This window comes from Magallana gigas, chromosome 3 (genome assembly GCF_963853765.1).
Source record: "Magallana gigas chromosome 3, xbMagGiga1.1, whole genome shotgun sequence".
In the NCBI taxonomy this organism is placed as follows: Eukaryota; Metazoa; Mollusca; class Bivalvia; order Ostreida; family Ostreidae; genus Magallana; species Magallana gigas.
The window spans coordinates 36826129-36839432 of NC_088855.1; the positions used below are offsets into that span (position 1 = coordinate 36826129).

The following is a 13304-nucleotide window of genomic DNA, read 5'->3' on the forward strand; positions in this document are numbered from 1 at the left end:
ACAATGACTTTTGATAGAATATCTTCTTTCAGGAATTTATCTCTCATTGATATCATTGATTTGCCTGGGCAATGATAAAAGAAACCCAATAGATCAAAAGAGGTAGTAACAGGCTACCTACGTATGATCTGAAAAGGAACTTACGAGTGGTGGCTGTCGTAATGGGAAATCAGTATAAGAATATTGGATTCTTTCTGTAAACGAAGAAATTATTCGTATAAAGCAAAGTCATCGTTGTAAAAATAAGGGCTAGTAACCCAAATTATTAAAAATGAAAGATCTTTAAAAAGAATTAACAATTTCTTTACTCACCTCCTTTTTCCAAAGGACATTTTTGTTGCATCTTTGGGACTTTTAGGATGTCACTGCAAGTTATATCTTCGTCCAATGAGAAAATTGGGGTATTTCCTAAGTAAAATTCCACGTACATCCGACCCTTGTTGAAGTCAGTAGCTGTTTTAAAGAAGAATTAATATAATAACTAAATGATAAATGAGTCGTTCTTTTATATTTTTCCTCCACAAATACAACATTGTATAACTATTTATCTTACGACTGATCATGTCTACAGAAAACGTGACCGGTTTTCCAAATTCGATTATTTTGGGTATCCACGTGACGTTCAGGTGAGCTCCTTTTGGTCCTAATGAGGAAAAATCCATTTATGAGCATATTTTTTTTAATTTATGTTTTATTTCACTTATAATTAAGGGGTGTAGGAAACCCTCGTTTTGAAACAAAACTGTCTTTCGAAATAAACTACAAATATATCTTTTTTCTCTTGTTTTATACAAAGGAACTTCAGTTGGTTACGAATGTAAATTTTGTTATACATTTTGCACCTTAATAAGTTCTGAAATCTAAAAAAGTCCATTTTCAATATTTTAAAACAGTGGTAAAACTTTGTACTCTCATCCATATAAAGATCTCAGAGTATTCCATACGACCTTAATTTCAGTCTTACTGTGTGTCTTAAAGGTATTCTTTACAAGTATAAAGATGGAACGGTCCATAGAACTATCATCGTACCACAAACCACAGCAGTTCCTGTGTTATTGTCGGCATTATCATCTCCCAAGGTAACAGCTTCGGAAGCGTTCGCCAGCAGCTGAGACAGTAAATATCCGAGGTTTTTCTTTTCATGGGGAGCTTCCATCTCTCCATGTGACTCGTCTCTTATTCCGCCAAATCGGATGATCTCCTTGATACTGATTTTCTTGTCGAAAACAACATAGGTTGGGTGGTCCCTGCCTTCTCCGTCCTCTTTGGAGAACGAAAGACTAATGAAGACAATGATGGAAGCCAAAAACTGTACAGCCAAGCTTTTCATGATAAAAATCTGTTTGAAAAAAAAAACACCCACAAAGTCATCAGAAACAGTTTGAGATTTTAACTCAATTCGTCATCTTTGTATGTAAATGTGAGCAAAGGTGTGAAACCGGTGTAATACAGTTTTATGCAACCTTGGGGTGAAAACATTGATTTTAATCCTACTAGGTTTCCATTAATATTTTTATAAAAGCTGAAACGTGTGGAGACACCCTACTGTTGGGGAAAACTACTGTATAGAAGCTTTTCCCCCCAGGGGGAACGACTATTACATAGCAGGTTTTCCGGGGAAAAGCTACTATGGAGGAAAAACTGCTCTTAAACACCGACCCTAGACATTTCATTATTATCATAACTCGGTTTGTTCACTAAAAAGAAAAAAATATTACTGAACGGTCAACAAATTAACCCTCAAATGTACATGTGGACATGATTTCTATAGACGTAAAATATTTAATAAAGAAACATTCTTAATATATTAGCTTAGTGAAAGATTTTAATATTTGTTATCATGTCTGGTTAAGTGGCTCTATACTACTTAATGTGGCCATAAAAAGGAGTTTCGAAAAAGTAATGCATATATAGTACTATACCGTTACGGTAGCAAACCAAAACTATGAGTTCGTGAAGTGTATACTTGCAAAAAATAGTTATGATTAAACCCCCATACAGTATTTTCATTTTTTTTTTTTTTGCTGTTGTTCTTACCTTTTAGAGTAACTGGTGTACGTACATGTATAATTTCGATTTGATATAAACTCCTGGGAAATCTAGTATATGGAATGTAACTTCCTGGTTATTTCATCGATTCCATGCATCAATGCATTGCGACCCCACATAGGACTACCTGAAACTTAGCGTCTTATTTTTCAGTTATAATTGGTCCATGCTATCATCTTTATACCAAATGAAGTTACATTCTAGTCACAGCTGACATCTTAAGACATTTAAACATTTGTTAGTTAACTGATTTTATTCAGCACCATATTCGGTTACTTCAACAACTTCATCTTTAATTGAAAAAAACCCTTAAAATGACCAAAAGCCTGCATGAGATATAAATAAATAACATTGTCATCCAAAGGAATAATATACTGTAATCTCATGGAGGCTCTGTAGTCAACAATTTCCGCCTAAAATCCACCTTATTTTTTTTAGATAAGAATATATAGCTATTATCCCTTATTTAGTAATGAAAAATTCTAAATATTCAAAATTAAACAATAGAATATTTCTCCTTCATTTTTTTACAGAGCTTTTTCTTCTCAAAGACATTAATTAATATAGTCTAAAAAGGGACCAGACCATCAAGCCATTAATTTCATTTGCACCTTAAAATTCAATGAACAAGAAAATCATAAAACAGTCTTGGTTTTGAAAGTTTTATGCACCATATTATGATTTGATTTTTTTAACATACATTAACATTGACATGCTAAGAATATAAATACATGTACTGGATTGTTTAGATACAATGGAAGAAAAAAAAAAGCTTTATCATAGGAGAAGCATGCTGCATAATCTAATTACCTGAAATCAACTATTTTTCTGATTCATATAAATACATTCTCAGATAAATTAACAATCAAGAAGAGAAAATTTATCAATACCGTCCTACAATCAAATAACACATAAAAAGCTGTACAGTATAACATATTTTAAGTTGGAAGACTTAATTTTTAAAAAATCAAAGGAAAATGTAGTTTCTTCACTAACAGTGAACAAAATGCATGATTTTTGTGTCGCCTTTGCACAAGTTGTATTTTTACACAAAATCTGCAGTAACATACTCAACCTCTAAATGTTCAAAGCATTTGAGCTGTCTCCCAACATGGGTAAGATAAACAATTACCACTGACTTTTTATCAAGAAATGATATACTGTATACAGTGAGATATTCACCTCAGTTTTATTTTTGCCCCATTTGCCCTCATTATCAGAAGGCATATTAAGACTGGACTAATTCCAATGCCTCAAATAATCTGTCTTTAAACACAACTATGTTTGGGTGAATAGGGCAAAACCATTGGAAAGTATAAAGGATGAAAATTACACAGGGCAAAAATAACCCTGTATACAGTAATGATGGATGAAGCACCCTTAAAAGCCAAGGGAAATAAAATTACAGTACATGTAGGATTTCCTGCTACTGAAAAGTTTGACGACCATAATTTCTGAATACAACCTACCAATAATGAATACTAAATTGTATATATTTTTACTCTGTTTCATACATGCATGCACATTATAAATCGTTCTTGGTTACACACATATACATGTTCATGTATACAGATAACAAGTTCAGCATTTACTAACATTAAACACTTGTGTGGGCAAAAATACCCAAATTAATGCATGGTTCTAATAATAAAAATGTCAAAACTTAGTTAAAGAAGAATAATTTCATCTGATAACACGTAATGAGGAGTACTAGCAAAATAGGAATGTATCCCAAGAGTAGTCCCCCTTGATGCATAGCTGTGCTGTCAGAAGCTGCGGTCCAAGATCGGATGTCTAATCTGGTTGCCTGTCCGTTGTGCACATCGAAACTTCTCTCAGTTACATATATTCCATTGAATACCTAAGGCAAAACAATTTAAATATAACTGCATGTTCCTTATTTGTTGGATCTTTGAGAACAACTACGGTATGCATTGTAATTAAATATGAAGTAAGTTTGAGCATATCTATATTTATATTATAATGTATGTTTAATGATTTTAATACTTTGTCAGATACTAATTGCTTAATTTACAATGCAATGTAAGTAAAGCAATAAGCTCAAAAGATGATGAGGTGAAAGAAAGCCTCAAATACATGACTAGAAGAGATCTCAGAAATAATGTTTGCAAATGCTTTCAACACATGTTCACAATTCATTCTTTTTTTAAACCTAAATCTGTAAGTAAAAGTTTTATATATTAATTCTGTTACCTGTAGGGTGTATGTTCCAGGTAAAAGTATCCTCCAGTATTCCCCGTACTTGGAAGAACGGAAAGACACCAGTTCGCGACCTTTTATTTTTAAAGTTGCCGATGGAACAACTTTTCCATCTTGATCATAGATTATGCCTTTCACTCCTAAAAGGTATGAGTAAAAGAACAATTGATTTTTGATGGGCATTTAATACAATATTCTGGTCCCATTTAATATCTACTGACCCTGAATTTTGAGACCATCATGCATGCAGTCCCCATCTTGTATACACAGATTTAAAATTAGGAACAAATTCTAACCTCAAACAAATGCAAAGAAAGATTGATAAAAAGAAAAATTAAGCCTTTATATTTTTTATCTATTGATCATGAAAAGGCCAGTTATTCACTCAAATATGATTACAGCAACCACTCTTGTTATGAATTCTGGGCATATGGCAAGGTAAGTTTTATTCCCCCTATTCTTTTATTATTCATAAACCTTGAATGACATATCATATTAAAGATATCAAATACGTACACTGATAATTAATGGAAACTGTTTGTCCATGGCACTTTTTATAAGCATGTTATAATTTGAAAAGAAGTTGTTGGTAAACATTACATACCAGAGTGAACCCTCATGAGGAAATCCACCAGCGCCTGTTTGTTGTCATTCCAGAACCCTGGGAGGGTCTGTGGGGCTGGGTATTTGCAGCAGCTGATCTCCAGGGTCACCTCCATGCACCCTGCCTGTATATAATTCCAATCCTGCATACCACCTGATAAAAAAAGAAATTAGTATTAATTAAGATATATATGTACCAGTAATGTGCACTTAATTATATCATATTCTATAGCTTTGAAAATCATGAATACTAAAAGAACTTTCATTTGCTGGTGAGAAAATTTTGAGAGATTGTGAAAATCTTATCACAGAAAATATTCCTCTTAACAAACTATTTATTCAATGTTTGTCAAATATCATGTTAATTATCATGTTAATTATTTTCTATGTCTCCTTTGAAAAAAAAATTGTGAATTCTTGAAAGCAGTTCACCTCAGGTGCATAATGATTCTCAAATTGATAAAATTGATAAAAATATTCCTAAACCATTTATTATTCTATATTTGGTCTTTCATTTTTTATTATAAAAAATATGCTCCCTAGTATTTAAGCACTAAAGAAATAAAATATAACAATCCTAGTTCTAAATTTTGCTTTCATCCATATTCAATACCTGTGATAGGATACCAAAGAGCCCCATTTGTAATTCCATCTGGGAATACATCTTCACAATGATTGCCATAGAACATGTTGTTGTGTTTGTATGAGTAAGTTTTGGACAGGGATATAAAAACATCATCATCTGGGCTAGTCACATACTTTTGGATATCATTGGCTGCAAAGTTAAGCTCCAAAGTAAAAAATATGAATTGTACGAAAAGTTACAAAAAGAATCAAAGGATTAATCAAGGACTCCTCAGCGGGTCTTATTCCTGAAGCACTGACTGATGAGCCTCTTGCAAAGGGCATAATAAAATACCGGTACCTGTCTGTTGCATTATATTCTGGGTTTATTGGTCTGATCGAGAAACAAAGGATAAATATTTTGAACTGTAGTTAAAGTTTTAAATAGAGAAAGATTGTACATTGTTCAGAAGTTTATTTTTGTACCGTTTGGATAATTATCAAAAGGATAGTTGACCACCAATGCTCCACCATGTAGGTTAGCGGAGAGTACAAACGGGATCTGTAGAGTCCAGTTCATCACAGCGGAAGTCTCCGGCTGAGTGGGTGCAGTGTTTGTGGCAAAGTAGTCTGGGAAATTACGGTTCAAATCATACCCATTCTTGTTACCCCTAGAAGAAAAGTCAAAGGATTGAAATATCAAGTTTGTTAATGTAGGCCAAAACAGCTACAGAAAAAGATTGTTGTGAAATACTAAGTTATCATCAAGCACAAATTGCGTGACATGGTGTAGAAAGTTTCATACTCATTTATTTTAAGCATTCATTCCACACTTAACAAAAGTTATGTCCCTTGATTGCTTCTTTTTGGGTTGGTAATGTCATTCAATTCTACCGTAGCTTAAAGAATTGTTTGCTTTTTGTATTTTGATTGCTAAAAGATGGGGCTACTCATACAGTTGAAGAGAATTCTACTTCTGAATTAGAAAATTCACTACAAGACTCCCAAATGTTTGGTGACTTGAACGTTAATGATACATATGTATTTCAGCTGACCCACCCTCTTTCTCCTAAAGAATAGAAACAACCTTTCACAAACTTATACAAAGTGTGAGTACAATTCAACCCTTCACAAAAGAATTACATAAACAGTACCAGTATGTTGCTCCTTTACTTAAGGGAATAAATTTACACCCTGTAGGTATACAGATTTTTTTTCCTGTTTTGTTCTACGAGCAATTTTGAAAACAGCAGATACTTCCACCTTTAGTAAAATTAAATTTGGGTATTTTTATCTGGAGGCTATGTCTTTAATGATTTATCAAAACATGAGTTGAGATCAGATATTCAGTGATTTATTAACTTTCAATGTTATCACTGAACAGTTAATCTAACAGATAAATACAGGGCTCTTTATTGCTTAAAGTTGTAATTGTTATATTAATAACAGCAAAGAGAATTACTTTTGACTAAATAAAAAAAAATGGACAATTTCATAACTTACTTCTACACCTTTTTTTTTCTACACAATGGTTGATATCACTATAAACATGTGTCACCGGCCCCTTTTTATTTGTTAAATTATAGAGAAATCTACCATTATTTTGATAATTTTCAAATGAGATTGAAAAAAGTGAGACATCTTGATTGGTGCAAATAGCTTTGATTGCTTATAATTTAATATTTGATGCATCATCAATGATTTTGTAGACCCACTAACAGTGAATTTTGTTCTAGTTTGTGACTCTGCCCTTGCAATGCATCAAATAGGCAGGCCCTAGTACAACAGAGAAATCATACGTATATAATGAAATTAAGCAGGTTGAACAAGGCTCAACATTGTTTATCACAAAAATCTCACTCGTAAAGAACCATCGGAAATCACAAATAACATCCATTGAAAATACAACTTACAAATAATGAATTCGTATGAATATTAATGGCATATGTAGTCACATTGAACACACTTACTGATATGAATGCACATGACACATATACAGAACATAAAATTATGAAAGGTTAATTGAGTTCACACAAGGTAAACAATATTTGTTTATAATTGAGAAAGCCAACTGGACTTAACCATTTTTTTAAAGTTACATGTGAGTGCATTGAAGTACATTATCTCTTTTCACAAATACATAGACTTCAACAAAATAAAATGACAAGCTGAAGAAGAAAATTTACCTCATTGCGCTCATGTATTCTAAAGATGTTCAAATAAGGGGTGGAGCTAAAAGCCTACATGGATTGACTATAAACAGTGTACCCATACCATAAACAATTGTGCACATCTTCCATCTCATTTTTTTATCACAGATAAAAAAGAAAATACCGGTATATAAGCCTAGGGAACATATGAAATGAAAATTCCAAAATTTAATTTTTGTCAATTTACTGGAGGCCGTATTTCAGATCAACCTTTCAATCATTACCAAAACTTCCAATCATTTTTAGCAGATGTAAGTAAAGTTACCACATCACTATTTTGCTAAGTTTCCCTCTGAGCTAGAGCTATTGAAACTCACCGTCCTTTCCCTCCAAAACAGTCACCTATATCTGAATTGTTAAAGCCATCAGGGTTCATGGAGGGCATTATATGGACAACAGTATTATTCAGGAAATATGTGATTGTATCATTGTTGCCGTAAGATGTCACATAGTGGTCAATCAGATGGAGGAGAACCTCTCGACCCACAACCTAAAAGTACATGTAGTACAATATATACAAAATATCTCATATCATCTTTTTTTCATTCAATTATTGTCAGATTATTTTCCTGCCCAAAAATGCACCATATGTAAAACCCAAAAGATGCATTAATTGCAAAGAGAATTATTTTGTCAAATTATGTTTATCCATTTTTGTTTAAGATCACGTTCCTCTTGGAAAAAGAACTATTGCAATACTTAAATAATGGTCACCTCATTCCCATGCATGTTGCCGATGTATTTGACATGCGGGCGTAATGGCTGGTGAGTATCTGGATTTCGTCCAATCGCAAGCACCCATAGGTCTCTATCTGAAAAATAGAGGAGCAAAATTTGAATCAAAATGCATGGGCTGATTAAAAAAAAAGAATAATTATACATGTACTATCAAATTCATTGACTGAGTCACACCTTCAGAAATGATTCAAACAAAATTTACAATCAATTTAGGACAATTTGTGGCAAATTTGTTTCAAGTCAGGTCAAGTTCCACAAATTTGACAGAGCATCTTCAAAACTTGGATCGAGAACAGACACAAATGGACCAAGATGTTGAATTGCATGAAATATGATAATTATGCCTGTGCATATACATTTTGTATGAAACTCATACAGTTATTCCTATATTTAATTGGTCTGCCTCGATCTGCCTCAAGTTTGTTGGGCGCAAGTCACATCCTTACAACTACTGGATGTAAAAAAAACGTAATACCAGATTTGCTCTGATGTGATTGGCCACAACTGTTCATTATATGTATGAAAACTGCTCTGTCAGTTTTAATGTTTTGTACAATCCTTTTAAATGAAAATTTTTTGTTACTAAAACAGTGTAGTCCATTAGTTAGAATCTTTTCTAACTCTCACTAATGATAGGTCTTGATTACTCTTCTAAAATTATAGTTTATTGAAGTTTATTGAAGACTAGCCTACATATGAAACCAATCTGTATATGTATATATATATATATATATATATATATATATATATATATATATATATATATATATATATATAATCATAGGTCACAGCTATACATCAACTGCTGCTTGGATGTTACACAGGGCTCGATGTTGTTTGTTTTTCTGCACTTATTGTAGCAGATATACATATAAATAAAATAGATGTTTACTTCAATATATACCTACTGCCTTTCAGATTTGTCTTTCTATGTATGAATATTTATGGTCTGTTGACACAACAAGAATATTTGTTTTTAAGTTTTCAAAGTACATAACATAAGATAACAGCCTAGGAACAGTGAAGGAATGCATTCATTGATCATTTGATTTAGACACAACCATATACACAAGCACTTGCCACAATAAATACCAGGACGGATGCCCTTGGTGTTACCATATAAAACCAGGTTTCAGAAAATTTAGCTTCTTGAGATTCCTTTACAGTTACAAACTATAAAGTTTTATCATTATAGTTTTTATGGACATTACAGCAAGCCAATTTTCTGCCTGTTTATCTCTCCTTTTATAGTATTTATTGATGACCATAGGTACCACAAAAGTAACAACAGAAATCATTTGAAAAATAGAAATGATGGAACCTAAGGAATTGAAGAATATTCATATTACATATTTTTAATAAATCTGGTTGGTTGATTATACATTTATAGCTATATTTACAGCCGTATGACCATATGAAATACATGTGCCTTATATATATATCACATCAGATTGATATTGCCCTCTTGTGATAAATAACCACAAAATTATACTACATGTACTAGGGCAGAAACAAGTCACTGTTTGTAATTAAGAGATTTAAAAAAGTGAGGACATTTTTCACACTGGCATAGATTATTGTGACACCCCCCCCCCCCACACTGTTATGATATTTTCCTATTCTTGAATATTATTTTATTTGAATGAAAGGATTGGGTAAGGGGAGAGAGAAAATACTTCAAGTACTGAAGCCCCTGTAGGCTAAGGAATTCTAAACTGAGCTAGGAGTTCCATATTTTAAAGTTAAAACGTATATCAATATATCAACTGAACATGCATCATTTTTAAGTTTCAGTGATATCAAAATTTGCTCATAAAAGACACAACAAATGTAGAAGCAGATGCAGCGAGTAAGTGCTTACTTTCAACTGTTTTCCCAATACTGTACAATTTGGTCAAATTGGGGTAGAGCTGAGACATGTTGCGAAGAAAATTCTCCAGACTTTCGTTGTCATGGTAATTGAAATCCAAACAAAGAACACAGCTCCAAATAAGTACACCTAGGAATACTGCCCTCATCTTGCCCTAAGAAATGGAAGGGAAAAAAATACATTAGCGAACATAGAGCCATGATTAATTCATAAAGGGAAACATCACAGATATCTCAATGTCACCTGCTTTAAAAGTGAAATGCCACAAGGATAGATTAGTTGTATCATATCGACTCCTCAACAAAAATAAGCCTTGCAAACATTTGATTTCTATAAAAACGTTCACTCCTTTTTAGAGAGAGAGTGTGTGTACATGCAGGGGTAAAATACTTTCATGGATATAAAATGCATCATTAACTAGCATGTTTTTTAATATAATTATGGTTAGATTACAGTTTGATTCTAGGACAGTTTCTTTCATCCTGTGTTTCCTGTCAGTTAATAAAAAGATGATTTCTTAAAAATCAAACACTATTTATGGAAAATGTTTGAATATTTCCTTAGTCTTTATGTGTTAATTGTATGTAGGATTTGGTAATTATTATGTATTTATATAAAATAAATGACCATTTTTATGGGATGGAAGATGAGTGTCTAAGCTTACCAGATTGTTCCAACCCTGCATGAGCTACATATATCAATTAATGTTATCGATGGAGCAAAAATAATTCTCTCAATTGATTTTGTAAATACGTGAAATACTAGTTTTCTTAAAAGGGATTTCAAAATAAGACGATGGTGGAATTTCGAAGATAATAAGACATTTGTCGAACCTATTCATCAATGTGTCATGATGAAAAACTTAAAAAAATCTATGGTTTACAGAGAGTCTGATCAATTTGACTAATTTTGTAGATTATAGGGGGTGGAAGATGAGTGTCTAAGCTTACCAAGCTATCATTGAATACATCAACTATTGATGAACCAGAGCGTCAGAAACACTAACCTTGAGTTCCTGAAATAAATAATTTCGAAAGAGCAGTTACCAGTTATTGTTTTGTGATCATTTTTTTCATATCATCAAACTGCCTAAGAAAAGAGATCTAACCAACTGCAATAACTGGAGAGGCATCACCTTACTCTCAATACCTAGTAAGATATTTAGCAGAATAATAATCGACAGAATTATCACTACGGTGGATGCCAAAATAAGACAAGAACAAGCTAGTTTCAGGAAAGGAAAAGGCCGCTGCGACCAGGTCTTTACTCTAAGAAACATTATAGAACAATACACAGAGCGGCAGAGACAGCTCATAATAAACTTTATTGACTTTGAAAAAGCCTTTGACAGTCTTCACATAGAAAGCTTATGGAAGATCTTGAGCCACTATGGAGTACCATCAAAGAAAGTGGAAATGATTAAAGCTTTTTATGTGGAATTTAACTGTTCTATAGGCTGTTCATCAGATGCATGCTTCAAAGTAAAGTCTGGTGTGAGACAGGAATGTGTGATGTCAGCTCTCCTCTTTATAATAGGAATTGATACGGTAATGAAATCAACCCTGAGAGGCGACAACACAGGAATAAGATGGACTCTTTTCATCAGTCTTGAAGACCTAGACTATGTAGATGATTAGTCCCTACTTTCACATCTAAAAAAGCACATGCAAAGCAAAACATCAAAATTACAGATTAATGCAAAAAAAAAAATTGGACTGAAAATAAATACCAAGAAAACTAAAGTTATGTCATTAAATATCAAACACCCAGCAAGAATACAACTACATGAAAGTAACCTAACCAACACAAGATCATTTATACATATCTTGGAAGCATAGTTACATCCGATGGGGGTGCAGACAAGGACAATAAAGGCCAGACTATAAGTAAAGCTAGGGGGTTTTCATGAACATCTGGAAAACACATGACATAAGTAGGAAGACAAAGTTAAGATTCTACAACAGCTTCGTCCTGTCTGTCCTACTCTATGGAGCAGAATGATGGAGAATGACAGAAGGAGACATAAACAGGCTCTCTAGTTTTCACAACGGATGCCTCAGAAAGATCACTAGGATTTTCTGGCCTAATAAAATATCAAATGTGGAACTTCATAAAAAGGCAAACAGCGAGAACACGAGAGCTATGTTAATAAGACGGAGATGGCAATGGATAGGACATGTGCTAAGAAAACCTACTGACAACATCACAAGAATAGCACTACGATGGACACCAGAAGGAAACCCGGTCAACCCAAGAACACCTGGAGAAGGACCGTGGAAAAAGAAATAAGGAACACAAATTTACGTGGGGAGAACTGGAGAAGGTGGCTCAAGACAGACACAAGTGGAGGAGTCTAGTCCTTGCCCTATGTGCCCCCGGGCATAGCAAGGACTATATAGGGTAGGTAGATTATTTTTGCAAATTCATAGGAGTATATTGAAAGAGTTTTGAAGATTTTCATTTTATTTTCATGTCTGGTTATAATGGTTCCGCTCATTATCAGAAACGAAGACTATTTGGTCAGTTTTGATATAGTTCTCCATTTCTACCAAAACTAACTACTTGATGTGACCATAAAAAAGTTTCGAAAAAATAATGCATATATAGTACTATACCGTTACGTTAGCAAACCAAAACTCTGGGTACGTGAATTTTGCAGTTCCCTTCCCTTTTCTATAACATTAAGCAATTTGTATACTTGCAAAAAATAGTTATGATTAAACCCCCATACATTATTTTCATTTTTATTTTTTGCTGTTGTTCTTACCTTTTAGAGTAACTGGTGTATGTACATCTATGGTTTCGATTTGATATAAACTCCAGGGAAATCTAGTACATGGAATGCAACTTCCTAGTTATTTCGATGATTCCATGCATCAATGCACGTTACCCACATACAGGGCTACCTGAAACTTAGCGTCTTATTTTTCAGTTATAATTGGTCCATGCTATCATCTTTATACCAAATGAAATTACATTCTATTCACAGCTGACATCTTAAGACATTTAAACATTTGCAACCTGTTAGATAACCTATTTTATTCATTACC

General features: G+C 33.2%; 1 protein-coding gene across 2 annotated transcripts; it reads right to left on the reverse strand.

Annotated features, from left to right (window-relative positions):
• Positions 1-312: 312 nt before the first annotated feature.
• Positions 313-13169, reverse strand: LOC109620566 (carboxypeptidase D-like). Of its 2 annotated transcripts, none has more exons than XM_066079534.1 (12): positions 13022-13169; positions 10246-10408; positions 8361-8458; positions 7964-8136; positions 5923-6107; positions 5486-5647; positions 4874-5026; positions 4264-4409; positions 2038-3910; positions 1030-1339; positions 554-643; positions 313-453 (listed from the first exon to the last, which is right to left on the reverse strand). In XM_066079534.1, exons 2-9 carry the CDS (start codon positions 10400-10402, stop codon positions 3713-3715), a joined length of 1272 nt encoding a protein of 423 aa, XP_065935606.1. In that variant the 5' UTR covers positions 10403-10408; positions 13022-13169; the 3' UTR covers positions 313-453; positions 554-643; positions 1030-1339; positions 2038-3712. The 2 variants fall into 2 exon arrangements, with proteins under 2 accessions (XP_065935606.1, XP_065935607.1); XM_066079535.1 differs by lacking the exon at positions 13022-13169 and adding an exon at positions 11205-11224.
• Between the last annotated feature and the right edge of the window lie 135 nt (positions 13170-13304).

What these genes read in the sequence shown, in the direction of transcription:
- LOC109620566 (XM_066079534.1), bottom strand. Translation starts at nt 10,402, where the DNA reads ATGAGGGCAGTATTCCTAGGTGTACTTATTTGGAGCTGTGTTCTTTGT. An exon ending in GCAACATGCATGGGAATGAG is followed by an intron (nt 8,137 to 8,360) that starts GTGACCATTATT and finishes ATGTACTTTTAG; the next exon opens with GTTGTGGGTCGAGAGGTTCT. An exon ending in TCTTTGGTATCCTATCACAG is followed by an intron (nt 5,027 to 5,485) that starts GTATTGAATATG and finishes TTTTTTTATCAG; the next exon opens with GTGGTATGCAGGATTGGAAT.